Source organism: Asterias amurensis, chromosome 1 (genome assembly GCF_032118995.1).
Source record: "Asterias amurensis chromosome 1, ASM3211899v1".
NCBI lineage: Eukaryota > Metazoa > Echinodermata > Asteroidea > Forcipulatida > Asteriidae > Asterias > Asterias amurensis.
Window position 1 is genome coordinate 15,388,068 of NC_092648.1, and position 14,188 is coordinate 15,402,255.

At 39.1% G+C, this 14,188-nt stretch overlaps 1 protein-coding gene across 1 annotated transcript in view; it reads left to right on the forward strand.

The window, feature by feature from the left end:
- Window positions 1–14,188, forward strand: part of LOC139947120 (uncharacterized) — a 41,998-nt gene that overhangs the window by 13,973 nt on the left and 13,837 nt on the right. The window contains exon 2 of the mRNA XM_071944971.1: window positions 10,354–12,220. Coding sequence (XP_071801072.1) covers window positions 10,354–12,220 — 1,867 coding nt within the window. The remainder of the gene's footprint in view (window positions 1–10,353; window positions 12,221–14,188) is intronic.

Below are 14,188 nucleotides of genomic sequence, written 5' to 3' on the forward strand. Positions count from 1 at the left end.
AATGCTACATACTTGACTTGGGAAGCCTTCACCATTTTTTATCTCAAAAGTTCAAGAATCGACATTATGAGACCATAGAGAAAAACCAATATTACACCTTTAAACAACGCCATGATTACACTAAACAGATTTGTGAATCTGCTATGTAGCTATGCAGCATAGTGCTCCGGTGTTCATGCTTTGGGGACAAATTTTAATACTGCAAATCTTTCTATATATTGTGTAAAATCAGTTCACAAAACCACCTTAATTTCTCTACGATTCTTTAAGAGTAAAGGCACTTCAGATGGGCATTTCTCAGAGTTTGTTTTTCTCCCTGATCTTTCTTGTAGTGCATTTAGGTTTAATATACATGTACCTTTCTTCAAACCACTTCTCAGACTCGTGGGAGCATTTCCTGTACAGATATCTCGCCATTCAGTGTATTTGTGCAAACACATGATGTACGTGTGTGCATAGTACTTGGTCATGAGGCTGTAAATACGATATAGACCCTCAGCTATATTGTGCTCAGGGCTTGGATGTTCCACTGAATAGCAGAGTAAATTAACAAAGAGGTCAGTCATTGGATTCTGCTAGGGACTGTTGTTTTTTCCCTGAGTAAATTGGGAAGCAACTGCCAGTATTCATTGATCGTTTTGGCTTATGTGGGAACGTGGACTTGCACTGGAAACCTTTTGGAGTGGGAGGAACTCTGGAAATGCTCCAACTTTTTTATTCAATGTGTGTCTATCTTGCTGTTGTAGACAGATATACAGACCTACATGCCTTTGCCTATCTAGGAACATTTTGCCACACAAATGACAAGCATTTAATGATTGGTAGGGTAAGTCATACCTGTAGACTGGTTTTTGTTAAAATTTATTTGTAATGAATATTTATTTAGGCAAAATTACAGAAAGATACAATGAAAGTCACATGTGAAAGTTTCAGGTGAATACAGTTTCTATATGTTTTTGCTGAGAAAACAGCAACAAAAACTGTTGTGGTATTTTCACAAAATTTTCAGGTGAGAGCAGGTACTAACCGCATGTCTCTGGCCGCAGCATTCGGGAATGGATGCCAACCCTCAGGGCTTCCAAAATCTTAGAAACATTCAAGCGTGAATTCTTTCTCAGATTCAAATGTTTTCAATTGAAAAATTATCCAAACCATAATACCTACATTGTAAAAGTGACCTCAGCATCGTTTATATTATCAATAGCTGCAGTGCTTATCAACAAGTACACGTAAGTGGTTACGGTCATTAATTTCTGGAGCATTTCACCAACCCATGCAGGGCTGGAACTTGGCATAAAATTCCATAAGACCGCAGGGCTAAAAGCTAAAAGAATCACTAGACCAGAATTTATTTTACAAGACTTCATAAGAAAGAGCTTTCTACACAGTTTAAAGGCAGTGGACACTATTGGTAATTACTCAAAATAATTATTAGCATAAAACTTTTCTTGGTGACGAGTAATGGGGAGAGGTTGGTGGTATAAAACATGTGACAAACAGCTCCCTCTGAAGTGCCATAGTTTTCGAGAAAGAAGTAATTTTCAACGAATTTGATTTCGAGACCTCAGGTTTAGAACTTGAGGTCTCGAAATCAACCATCCAAACGCACACAACTTCGTGTGAAAAGGGTGTTTTCTTCTTTCATTATTATCTCGCAACTTTGATGACCGATTGAGCTCAATTTTTCACAGGTTAGTTATTTTATGCATATGTTGAGATACACCAACTGTGAAGGCTAGTCTTTGACATTTACCAATAGTGTCCACTGCCTTTAACATGCAATTTTGTATTTGTAACTTGAACAATTAGGACTGAGTGAAGATACCTCATTTGTGTTAAGGCTTAGGAATTAACGAGTGTATTACCAGACTCAAAAAGTTAACATTTGAATATGATTTCATTCTAGTAAAGATATTACACAGGTAGGTATGATTATTCAATTGAAAAACACAAAACTGCCGGACTTGTCAGGCCATGAGTTAACTGGCCCCAGGCCTAAAATCCAGTGTATAATTTGAGCCCTGCCATGACCCTAACTTTCTAAGGTTGTTTCATGGCATTGGAGAGCGTGGATCCTTTCCATGAACCCTGTAAAAATACACCACTCAACATCGTCACGCTACAGGATTGAGTGGTTGCTCAAGAAATTAGGTCCTTTCTCAAAAATTAGGTTACTTCAGAGGGAGCCATTTCTCACAATGTTTTATATTACTATCAACAGCTCTCCATTGCTTGTTACCATTTGTTATGCTACATATGTAACAATTGTTTTAAAGGGAGTAGACACTATTGGTAATTACTCAAAATAATTATTAGCACAAAACCTTACTTGGTAATGAGTAATGGGGAGAGGTTGATAGTATAACACATTGTGAGAACGGCTCCCGCTGAAGAGACGTAGTTTTTCGAGAAAGAAGTAATTTTTTCACGAATTTGATTTCAAGACCTCAAGTTTAGAATTTGAGGTCTCGAAATCAAGCATCTGAAAGCACACAACTTCGTGTGACAAGGGTGTTTTTTCTTTCATTATTATCTCGCAACTTTGACGACCAAGTGAGCTAAAATTTTCACAGGTATGTTTTTGTATGCATATGTTGAAATACAGCAAGTGGTAAGACTGATCTTTGACAATTACCAATAGTGTCCAGGGTATTTAAGTAATTACCTATAGTGTCCAGTGCCTGTTAAAATTTATCTAAGGTAACGAATGAAGGGATCACTAAATACAATTCTTTCTGTAGTTCTGGTCACAATGTCTGGATATGGTGTTAAATAAAATATGTTTTGTGAAATGTATTGTGCAGCAAGACACAATCTTTGATACAAAAACCTTGCAAAATTGTCAAGAGATTCCATTCACACCTTGGCATTTTGTTCATCTTTTTAATTGGTTTGTACTAATTGGTCTAATGTGTGTATGCGTATTGTGCAAGTGAGGTTTACTCGGATCTTTGTTGGGCAGAAAGAAGAGTTCTTGCGGATTTCACATTTAAAGAAAACTATTTTGTTTTTGGCAAGCGGACGCCATGCAGTGAAACATAGGTGTTTCAACTGCAAATAAAAATGACGACAAGTAACGATATTATCGATTGCAATCGAAGGTCAAGATATTTGCACAAATTGCACTCGCTCATGGGGAATTAACCCACATGGTGCTTGCCATTGTATGCCTTTGGGACATCGGCAAACAAATCACAAATTCATGAGTAGGTTTGAACAAAAAAAATCGTTGGTAGATTTCATGTTGAGCGAATGTGTGTACTGTCCCTAAAGCAAATTGAATTTAACCCTAAGAAAGTGTCTGTGAATAAATTGTTCATCTGAAGGTTTCAGTAAAAAGAACGATATGTAGTTACTTTGTATCTTCATTTTTCTCGGTTTAGAAAGCACTATATACAGTGCGGATGATGTTCCGTTAGCCAACTGAGCCAAATGAGCAACCTTGCCAAGCATGGTACATTAGTCAGCAGAGCATCATAATTAAGGAAGTGTGTTTGTGTGCATCGGCACTCTTTCCACTCCGTAACCTTGACAGGGGAGTGCGACAAATTGCAATTTTATAATGTAAAGTGCATTTTAAACCATTTTGTGATGAAATCAGATTTTTATTCATAGTAGGATCTGCTTGATAATGTAATGAAAATAGCAATCTGCCAATCTTATACTTACTGGTATGCTGAATTGTCAAGATCACAGAACAATAAACAGTCAGATTTAAATTAAATCAGGTTTGAAGGTTGCGATAATTGCATGGCCCACTCTTTGTTTAAAAATGTTAATGTTTTTATATAAATCTTTTTTTACTAAATTTGTCAAATGACACAGTTTCAAAAGTTAAAACTTAAAAACATGCATTTAGCATGCAAGGTTGTTTGTAATGTATGTACATTGCTGATGGACGTGGGTTAATGTCTGGATCTCAACGATAAAACTATTTTTAGTTTTTGATTAACTGGCACCAATCATCAACAACTTTGTTTTCACAAAACCTTAAATGAAAGTTAATAACTTCCTTTGAATCTATAACAACAGCTATTTAAAACTTATAAAATTCCAGATCAAATTGGACTTTCATGTAGCATGAATTTCACTTTTTAGTCTCATGTTTGAAGTTTCGTTCTGAGGAGTGCAAAGAGCTCTCCTAAATAATTTAAAAAGAGCAGATAATAGTTGTCCTCATATTTCTTAAATTGGAGTACTGAGCCAGCGAGGTGTCACTTGGTGACTCTTGACAATTTAGGCAATGTTACATTTAAGGAGCTTTATAAGTAACAAACAAGTTTTTTTGACAGCCTGCCTTTTTTAAATATTTTTGTGTAATTTACAGGAAGTTAAGACTCCTTGTTCTGATTAAGACTGCCTTGCTTAGAACCTTTTTTATCAAGCATTGTTCAAAATGTTTGAGTGTTCTGCTCAATTTCTCTTTGACGATGATTTTGCACTGCTTCATCTATATGGATACAATAGTTTTTGAAATGTAATTTGATCATGCTTTTTTAAAAGTCTAGACGCAAGCTTCGCAATTAATATACACTGACACAATAGTGCTTAAATTCTCAATCTCATGGTCACATTTCCATTGTTGAGTTACGGGAGATCATAGATAGGGGAACGTGCATTTGTATATAAATCTTTGTGTTCCGTTCTGAATTGTCCATAGCGTACATTTCTACAGAATAAAGCTGTAAATAGTGCAGCCTTTATTGTTAAATCAGATTGGAATACAGAGACAATGAAATCATCTGAGTTCGCTACCTCACAACTTAGTGAAATATTAGGCCTTAACGCAAATAGTGGTACTTTTCAATGTGTTCAGAAACCCTGCTCCGCTATCTTTGTGCAAGCAACTTAAGAGGGGACAATGTAGCGCCTACTGAACATACATGTATAGTGTATGTACCCAATGCCCCTTTGTGTCAGCAAAGTATCCCATTACGACTGAAGGATAAATCAATCATATAATTATATCTCAACTGTCTTGTGACAAGCACAGTGGGCTTCCTGCCAGTGCTTCATCAGTGCCTGAGTGTTGTGGGGAGAGGGATCCACAGACACTTGATCTAATACAAATTGTGTATTAGTGTGGGCTAGGGTTACTTGTGCCGGTGTTTTGTGCGCTAGTTTGCGCAGAGTGCAGCTCCAGTGTGATTGCACTGTGGGTGACATGGCAGGGAAGCCGTGAACGGTTCAAAAGTGATTTGCATGAATCTTTATTAGTGGAAGGGGAGTGGCTGCTGGGTGGTTGTCTTTATTAACAATTGTTGATAAGGCCAAATGTTAGCAGACGTTAAATATTATTAGAGCTGAACTTTTGATCAATGTGGTGGTCATGAAATCTGTAGTTAAATATGAAGATGATGGAGCTTCTCAGAGGCAATTGCCTCTATTGCTCTGGTCTTGATCTTGCTCTTGAGATGCTTTTACATATTTATTGATTCTTCAGTTGGCAATATCCTTGGCCTCAAAAAAGGGTCCCTGCCATTGACAGCTGTTGTTTTTTCTCAAGGGGAAAGGCTTGATTTAAATCCATTGCTTTTATAAATACATACTGTAAACATAATGCGCAACACCTTTCATAGCGACATGTACCTTTCCTGTTTAACAACTATTCATTTAATTCAGTGCTATTCCCAATGACTTAGTTAAACCCAAAGATCCACAGCTGAATCTCTCAAAGATTCACAATTGACTCCCTCAAAACATGGAGCAATGATCCACAATTGACTCTCTCTATGATCCACAATTGACTCTCTCAAAGACCAACAATTGAATCTCCCAAAGATCAACAATTGACTCACCCAATGATTCACAATTGACTCCCTCAAAGCATGGAGCAATGATCCACAATTGACTCTCTCAATGATCAACAATTGAACTCTCAATGATCAACAATTGACTCTCTCAATGATCAACAATTGACTCTCTTAAAGATCCATAACTGGCTCTCTCAAAGATCCATAACTGACTCTCCCAAAGATCCATAACTGACTCTCCCAAAGATCCACAATTGACTCTCTCAAAGATCCACAATTGACTCTCTCAAAGATCCACAATTGACTCTCTCAAAGATCCACAATTGACACACCAAAAGATCCACAATTGACACACCAACATATCCACAATTGACTCACCCAAAGATCCACAATTGAGTATCTCTCAAAGATCCACAACTGACTCGCCCAAAGATTCACAATAGACTCTCCCAAAGACTCACAATTGACTCACTCAAAGATCCACATTTGGCCCTCTCAAAGACCCACAATTGAGTATCTCAACGATCCACAATTGACACACCAAAATATCCACAATTGACTCACCCAAAGATCCACAATTGACTCTCCCAAAGATCCACTTTTGACTGCCAAAAGATCCACATTTGACTCTCTCAAGGAGTCACAATCGACTCACCCAAAGATCCACAATTGATTCTCCTAAAGATCCGCAACTGACTCGCCCAAAGGTTTCACAGTTGACTCACCCAAAGATCCACATTTGGCCCTCTCAAAGATCCCCGTATTTCATCGATCCACAATTGACTCGCACACAGACCAACAACTGAGGCTCTTGACCAAAGTTCCACAGTTCACCAGTGTATGTTAATGTACATAACACCTACCTAGACTTCATGGCATCCTCATTATGACAATATTGTTTAATGCAAACCCAGATTAGCAAATGGTTACACAAACTTCTCGTTAAGGTTAATTTGAAATACATGTAGTACACTTTTGGGCAATATAAAAATTGTTGTTTATCGGTGAATAGGTACACACGATGTACAGTAGTTTAGAAAACTAGTACATTTACATATGCATAGATAAATTTAAGAAAACACCCATGTTATTAAATTAGACAGCCAACAGATTTGAGGAACTCCAAAGTTTCATTAAATAAGATCCAAGGCAAGTACTGTGTATCCTGAGATGTCAGCCAATACTATTCATCTTGCTTACTTTGGAGTACCTCTGGGAGCAACTATAAAAATGACTTGATGAAAAGCCCAAGCTGGGGAAAAGGCAGCGGGGCGGGCGGGCGGCGGCGTGGGGGAATGAAGAATAAACGGTTACGGGATAATATGCAGTCTGGCATGCCTGCTGGCCTGGGGGGACTGGAGGTTCTTATGACTACGAGGGGGGAGACGACAGTGGGAGTGTTTTCTGAGATCGTTGCCCTCTGGGGAAAACGGGCAAAATCAAATTCAGATGTAAATGATGCCAGATAGATGTGGTGGGGATCACATCAAGCACTGTGGCGTAATACAAGTACATAGTCTGTATGGTGTACTCGAGAGATCAGAAGACGACGTGAATCTGGATGCTTAAATCTGGATGGCATTGCTGCGACAGCAGTCTCAATCAAAACTCTTGCCCAACGTAAGCATGTCAAATATTTTTGTAATTTATCTCAGTGTTAAGCAGTTTAAAATCAATACAAAGTTTATGTATACTCAAAACTAAAGCTACATAATGTGCATACATGTAACATGAGTTGTACAATACAGAGCATGTCTGCTACATGTATGTTTTACATGCATAGCACATTTTGTGTTGACTCGTCAGTTAATGATTTTCATGTACGTAACTGCTTTCTAGTTTCATCGTAAAAACATGTACATATCTACCAAACAGGTTCATGTACATTAAAGTGAGCTCTTTATTATAAGCACTGCTGATTCCTTTGAACACACCCTGATTGGAAACACACAGTGGTTACCGGCTGAGCTTCTGTATTAGGTCGTGGTACACTAGAGAGTCCATAAGTGCCATATTTTGATCATTTGTCAAGGATTCATTGGAAGCCATCAAGATTGAACACTGCATGTAAGGCTTGTGGTTCACGCTACGTGTAGTTTGTGCAGACTGGATGTGTCTATGTATTAGATGTATGATACCGATGGATTTGTTTTGCTACGGGAGTATCTGCTTGTGTGATTAGGCAAGTATTGCCTGACAATTGGTGAAGGTGAAAGTGTTATCATTGGATTTGCAAAGTCACCAGATTGAGAGACAACCTCAACATGAAAACACTCCTGCAGTATACACTTTGCATTCTGTAACATGGCAATTTATTACCCTTTTTTTCTTGGGGGGGGGGGGGCGTGAGGTTGCAGATGTCACAATAATGTCTAAAATCACAACTATGTCTAAAGTTTTTTAGTGCTATACCTGTATGATTGTTTTGCGTGTTTGTAATATTCTCCCTAGCCAATTTACATTAAGTTAGCCTTTGTGAAACGAACAGTTATTTTTGTTGACGAGGAGTCACTCCTTCTACATGTATTTGGTTTGGTGCGATTCTGGAGCGCCTGTCTTTGGCTCAAAACACCCCTCCATGTACATAGTGCATGTCAGGCAAACTTTCAACTACTACATGGGCCTTTCTCAAACCTCGGCTTAGGCTTCTGCTCAGGCTCAGTGTGCTGATGTTCATGCAATAGGCGCTGAACAGAAACGCAGGTTACAGGCTGAGCTGCATACTCAGCGTGCAGAGCCTGAGCCGAGGTTTGAGAAAGGCCCCATGTGTCTCCCACTTGCTGACTACAGTGGGGCACCAGACCGGAGTAATATGTTTTTCTCTATGCAAGTAAACATAAAACTTGGACATGTAGGCGCGCGTAGTGAATTTTGAGATGATACATGTTTGAGGTCCCTGTAATGAGCTTCTACTTTTGTCATTTGAGCGAAGTGCAATTTCAACATCATTTATTACATGTTTTGGGTTATTACCAACTGTTTCTAATTTTAGTGTTAAAAGAAAAGGTACCATGATGTGATCATTGTACGAGTACTATCGATCGTTGACCTACACCAATGTACATGCTGCACACATGTATGCCTACATGGGCGTACATGTATGCCTACCAATTCCACCATTTTGGAAGTCAATTGTATGGCTCCATGCTGTAAATGTGCGCTGTGCATCGTGAAATTGGTCGATAGAGATCTGCTCGCTGCTGTACAATATGTTGAAGTGCAAATAAATAAAACAGGCATGTGTTCATCAGGATTTTTCCGGTTTTCTAGATTTTTCACTGATCTACCACCTACAGTGATGAAAATATCCTGTGTTTGTTTATTTAACCAAACCATCAGATTTCGTTGGGAATGATGTTTACATTCTGTGCATTCATGGGAGCTTCCTTTCCACACGAAGAGGAAACAATCAAATTTTCCGGATTTTTTTATTTTCACCCAAACTAATCCCTGATAAAACACCTGTTATAAATATCAGAGTACATGTACCTTTGTAAAAACACTATGATTATTTATAGTACATGGTATTGGTACATGTACATTTAATTTCATGAAATCGTGTCTAACGCAATCAGTGGTGCCGTGTGTGTTGAAGCATCTGTAGTATTGTTACCCCTCATTAAGCATACTCATTGATATTATCTGGCTTCACAGTACACATACGCATGCCAGATCCTGTTATAATGGTTGTAGATATGTTATCATACGGGTATCAGCAAACACAATGAGTTTCACAATTTGACTTACTAATAATAATAAACAGCATTTATAAGGCGCATTATGAATAAAAGATTCCTCTATGCGCCTAACAATAAAAACTAAAAGGCTAAACAGAAACAAGACCAATTAAAATCATAGAGGCAAAATACTATTAAACCGAATAATAACCGACAAAACGTTAAAAACAACAGACCTAGATATAACATAAAGGGCCTAAACCCATAAAATAGAAATATTATGAGTCTACCTAATTGGAAAGTACTGTATGTTACGTGTTGAGTGGGAGAGTAAATTGAATCTAGTTTCTGTTGTTACAGTAAATTTCAATTTTATTTTTTACATCAATTGCCCAAAATGAATGTAAATTGTGCGCCATAAATGTACATGAATAAGTCTGCTGCTAATTGGTGAACTTTTGCAAGAGTTTTCCTGCGCGCCGCCTCAAGAGAATTGACATAAAAAGATGTGTCTAGATGGGAATCCTGGAATTTAATGCGAAATTATGTGATGTGTGCATTTTTAACATCAAAGCGATAGGAGTATAAATGAGACATCTATTACTGCACCAGAAATCACTTGACAAGTAACGTACATGTACAACTCACTTTAGAGTGTGTCTCGAATCTAAAGAACAACCACATATCATGTACAGTACACACACATGTGTGTTTGAGAGTGGAGTTTGAAAATGTTTTATAAAGTTCCTATGTACATGCTGCAGTTGTATATAAATTCTAGCTTTAAACTGTGTGGAAAAAGAATTGTTTTATTGTATTGATCCTGTGCGCAACAAAACAAATAAAAACAGGGTTTCATTTAACCAAGGATTTCTTTTGGCATGACATTGAACTTTTTGTTTTTGTTTTTGTTTCCTATGTAGGTCACAATGAAATACGCTACAGCTGGGAATATCAAAGTCTCCAACGGTAACATGATGACAAATCACGATTCCATATCCCCCCGAAAAGATTCAAGAACTAACCATTCAGCCAGCAAGAATGCATCAGGATGTCCGAACCAGCCGAACAACCGTAAAACATCTCAAATGAGTTATGATACCCTCCACGTTGACGTGGACCTTGCCAACAGGCGCTTCAGCAGCGTGTCTCCGGGCAGGCGATGTCTGTCCGACTCCAAACTGACAGTTGGGAAGCCGCAGAAAAACATCCCTGTGTCCAGCAATCACAAGAGGAAAATTGAGTTTTCCACGTCTCCGAAGAGTGAGCGTGTTTCATCTGCAAAGAGAAGGCGGTCTGACGGTGGAAGCAGTTGCAGCAGTTCTCCTGTGCTGCAGTTGCCGCAGAAGAACAGCAGCGGCAAGCACATTGATTACAACCAAAATATCAAAGTGGTGAGTGAATGCGCCTACGAGAGAACTAGTTCTTGCACGTGTAGTCCGGGCGAGAAGTACAAATCTGTTCACAGTATCGGCCACAGGAAGGCCTCTGCACAAATTGCAACCCTGTCAGAGGCACTCCTCACTAGCCCGCATAAGCTTGTGGCTCCGCAAATCAACAGCACGATGACAACATTAATGAGTCACAAACTGGAGCTGAGTAGTAGCGACACTGAGATCAAAACTATCTCCGAGGCTGCCCAGAAGGCGACCAGTACTTGTCCAAGGAACTTGCCGTATTTTCCTGCACTGGATAACAGCAGGCAGAAAGTGACTACGCCAAGCACCCCGGACAGTCTATCTGAAGACATCAGCGATAGATTCCTGAAGGTAGACAGCGACATCCTCTTCAAGAAGGAGTCGACGATCGAAATTGTTGTGACTGACTGTGATAGAGGCCTCAAGCAATCAAAGGGCGAAGAGAACATTGTAGACAGTGCTTTTTCCAACCCACTTATGCCAAGAAGCTCAGAGGATCAGCCAAATAAACAGGTAACTGCAGAGAAAGGTGAAGATGATTCATCTGTATTCACTGAAGATTCCAGCACAACAGAAGACAGCATCATAAAAGAAGCAGAAAACTCCAAAAAGAAGTACGTTAAGAAAAATTGGGATATCCAGCCAAGAGCTCCAAGGAAGCGACGGATAGCAAGTCTAACGGCTGAAACAAAAGTACATCTCCTGTATGAAAAGGATGACATTGATGTGGTAAGGAAGTCTGCTAGTGTCCGAAACAAAGCATCCAAGAAAGATGCATCCAAGGGGATCCTCCCCAGCCCAGGTATGGCCATGCATGTCATCGCTCCACCCACGCCCAACGAGTACGCCGAGTTAAGACCCTTCACATTGTGTAAGCACCAGGCGCCCACGCAAACAGGTACTGCGATGCCTTGCGCAGACTGCAGACAGCTCTACTATTCATTTACACTGAAGGAACAAGACAGACCGTTAAACTTAGTCCTCAACAAGACCTGTTCATGTGCAGACGTTTCATGCTCACAGTGTGCTGGCCAGTATCATTCGCCATGTATCACACCAGGCAGAACTACAAATTTAATGGACGGCAGTAGTCAGCCTCCTGTAGACTTGACCAACAGGAAAGTCGAGCACAACACAACTATAGCAATGCACTCACCCATGTCGGCTCCGGTCATCAGCCCGTCTAAGAGACCGACCCTCGTTCCAACCAGTATGAGAAGGGCAACTGTGGATACAGCGGAGTGCCAGAAACTGACATCGTTCATGAAGTCCCCGCTTAGTATGCTCAGGGTGTCTAGGCATTCTACTGATGGGATTGAGAGTGATGCCAACATGCCTGTGCTGGTGGAGCAGCTTGACCTCTTACAAACAGGTAAATATCATTTTGTTTAGTCCAATGCTGGCCTTGACCTAACCCACGGCACCCACAGCAATTGCCGTAGTGCCTTATGCTTTTGCTGTTCTGCCCTTTGTAAAGTTCCAATACAAATGTATACTTGCCACATAGAAGTGCCCTTTAAATGAGAACGTTAAAAGAAGTACTGTATGCATACAATACCCTTTTTCAGAAAGGGGATCAAATCTAAAATTCTCTTTCCAGTGCTTTGCCTGCGCTCATTCGCTCCTTTACATTAACACAAAATGTGACTGACGATTTTACCCGTCACAATGACGTTGTCATTAACAACAGAAGCTAGACATCACTCATTTAGGAAGCGTTGTGCCACTGTAGTTATTCTAATTGAGCCATGAGTGGCATTGAGTGTGCATAATCAGGCGGAAAATTCCCCTCCACTTTGGTTTGGTCAGTTGTGAGATTTTTGCTTACAACATTTTGTCGCGTCAACGCTGTACACTTGCGAAAGTGTTGATCTCAAGGCATACCTGTTTCGTGTGCACATGGACATCTGGTATGCTAACATACGGGCTACTTTAAAGGCACTAGACACATTTGGTTATTACTCAAAATAATTGTTTGCATAAAAAACTAGCTGGTTATGAGCAATGAAGAGCGCTGTGGATGGTTTAAAACATCGTGAGAAACAGCTCCCTCTGAAGTAACGTGACATACAGTTTTTTGAGAAAGGTAATTTTCATGCAAGTATTAAAAGACTTTCAGGCCTGGAGCCTTTTATTTTATTTGGAACCTGAAAGCACACAAATTTGTGCAACAAGGTATTTTTTCTTTCATTATTCTTTTGCAACTTTGATGACCAATTGAGTTTAAATGTTCGCAGGTTTGTTATTTTTCGCATATATGCCTACACGTTGAGATACATGTAAACTGGTCAAGTGAAAATACTGGTCTTTCACAATCACCAAAGGTGTCAAATGCTTTGAAGCGAGATACAACATTTTGACAATTTGAAACTCTGGCATTACACAGCTATTTTAGGAGAAACAACGTTTTGGCTCAAACAAAGATTTAATCACCTTGGAATTTATGCTGCATGAACCATGAGTGAGAGCCATACAGTCACACATGATAGATTATGTGCATTTAAACTATGTATTTAAGTACTTACAATGTACATTGCACACGGCCAACACTCTAATGGATGAATTATTCAGTCATTCAAATGGTTTTATGAGGGGGAATAAGTGTGTTTGCCTCATTTAACAGGCAGGATATTCTTAAGTAATCTGATTTCCAATTTGTGTGCACCTGTTGTATCAGACTCCATAAAAGCCTATACCATATTGTACACATGTAATGTAGGTCCAGCCCTTTTCCTACTTATTTTCCCAAGGGCCAATGAATATTGACATGATTGAGCTATGCTTGGTCAAAATTTTGCCTGATTTGGCCCAAACTTTTAGATTGATATTTAATAAGTAATTGTTTGGAGATTTGGGAAATTGTTTAAAGGTATTACACACACAAAAATCTGCTAATGATATAAGGGAAGTTAATTAAAAAATTAAAAATTGTTCAGGTCCCAGTATTATGTATGGGGGTGTACATGTACAAATGTAGTATGTCACGTCTCATTAGCAATGTCGAAACATTTTTGCATTGTGCATTGTCCGTGGCATCATCATTTTTTTATGTGTTTTGATTTGGGAACGACATCATCATCTGTCATAGTTCGTTCTAAAAAAAACTTAAAAAAAATTCAGCGTTGTCATGCGGCTACACTGTAATGTCCTCCACCACCATTTAATGGGAAATGGAGTCGAAAATACAGTTACAATTAGATACCTTAAGGCCTACAGGTACAGTTGCATGGTTTTAATAATAATGGACATTATTAAAGCACCAATATCCAGAGTTTTGACGTTTTGTGAACCCATTAAGATTATTACCCTCCCTCAAGGGTTATTTATGACTGTTGGTTTC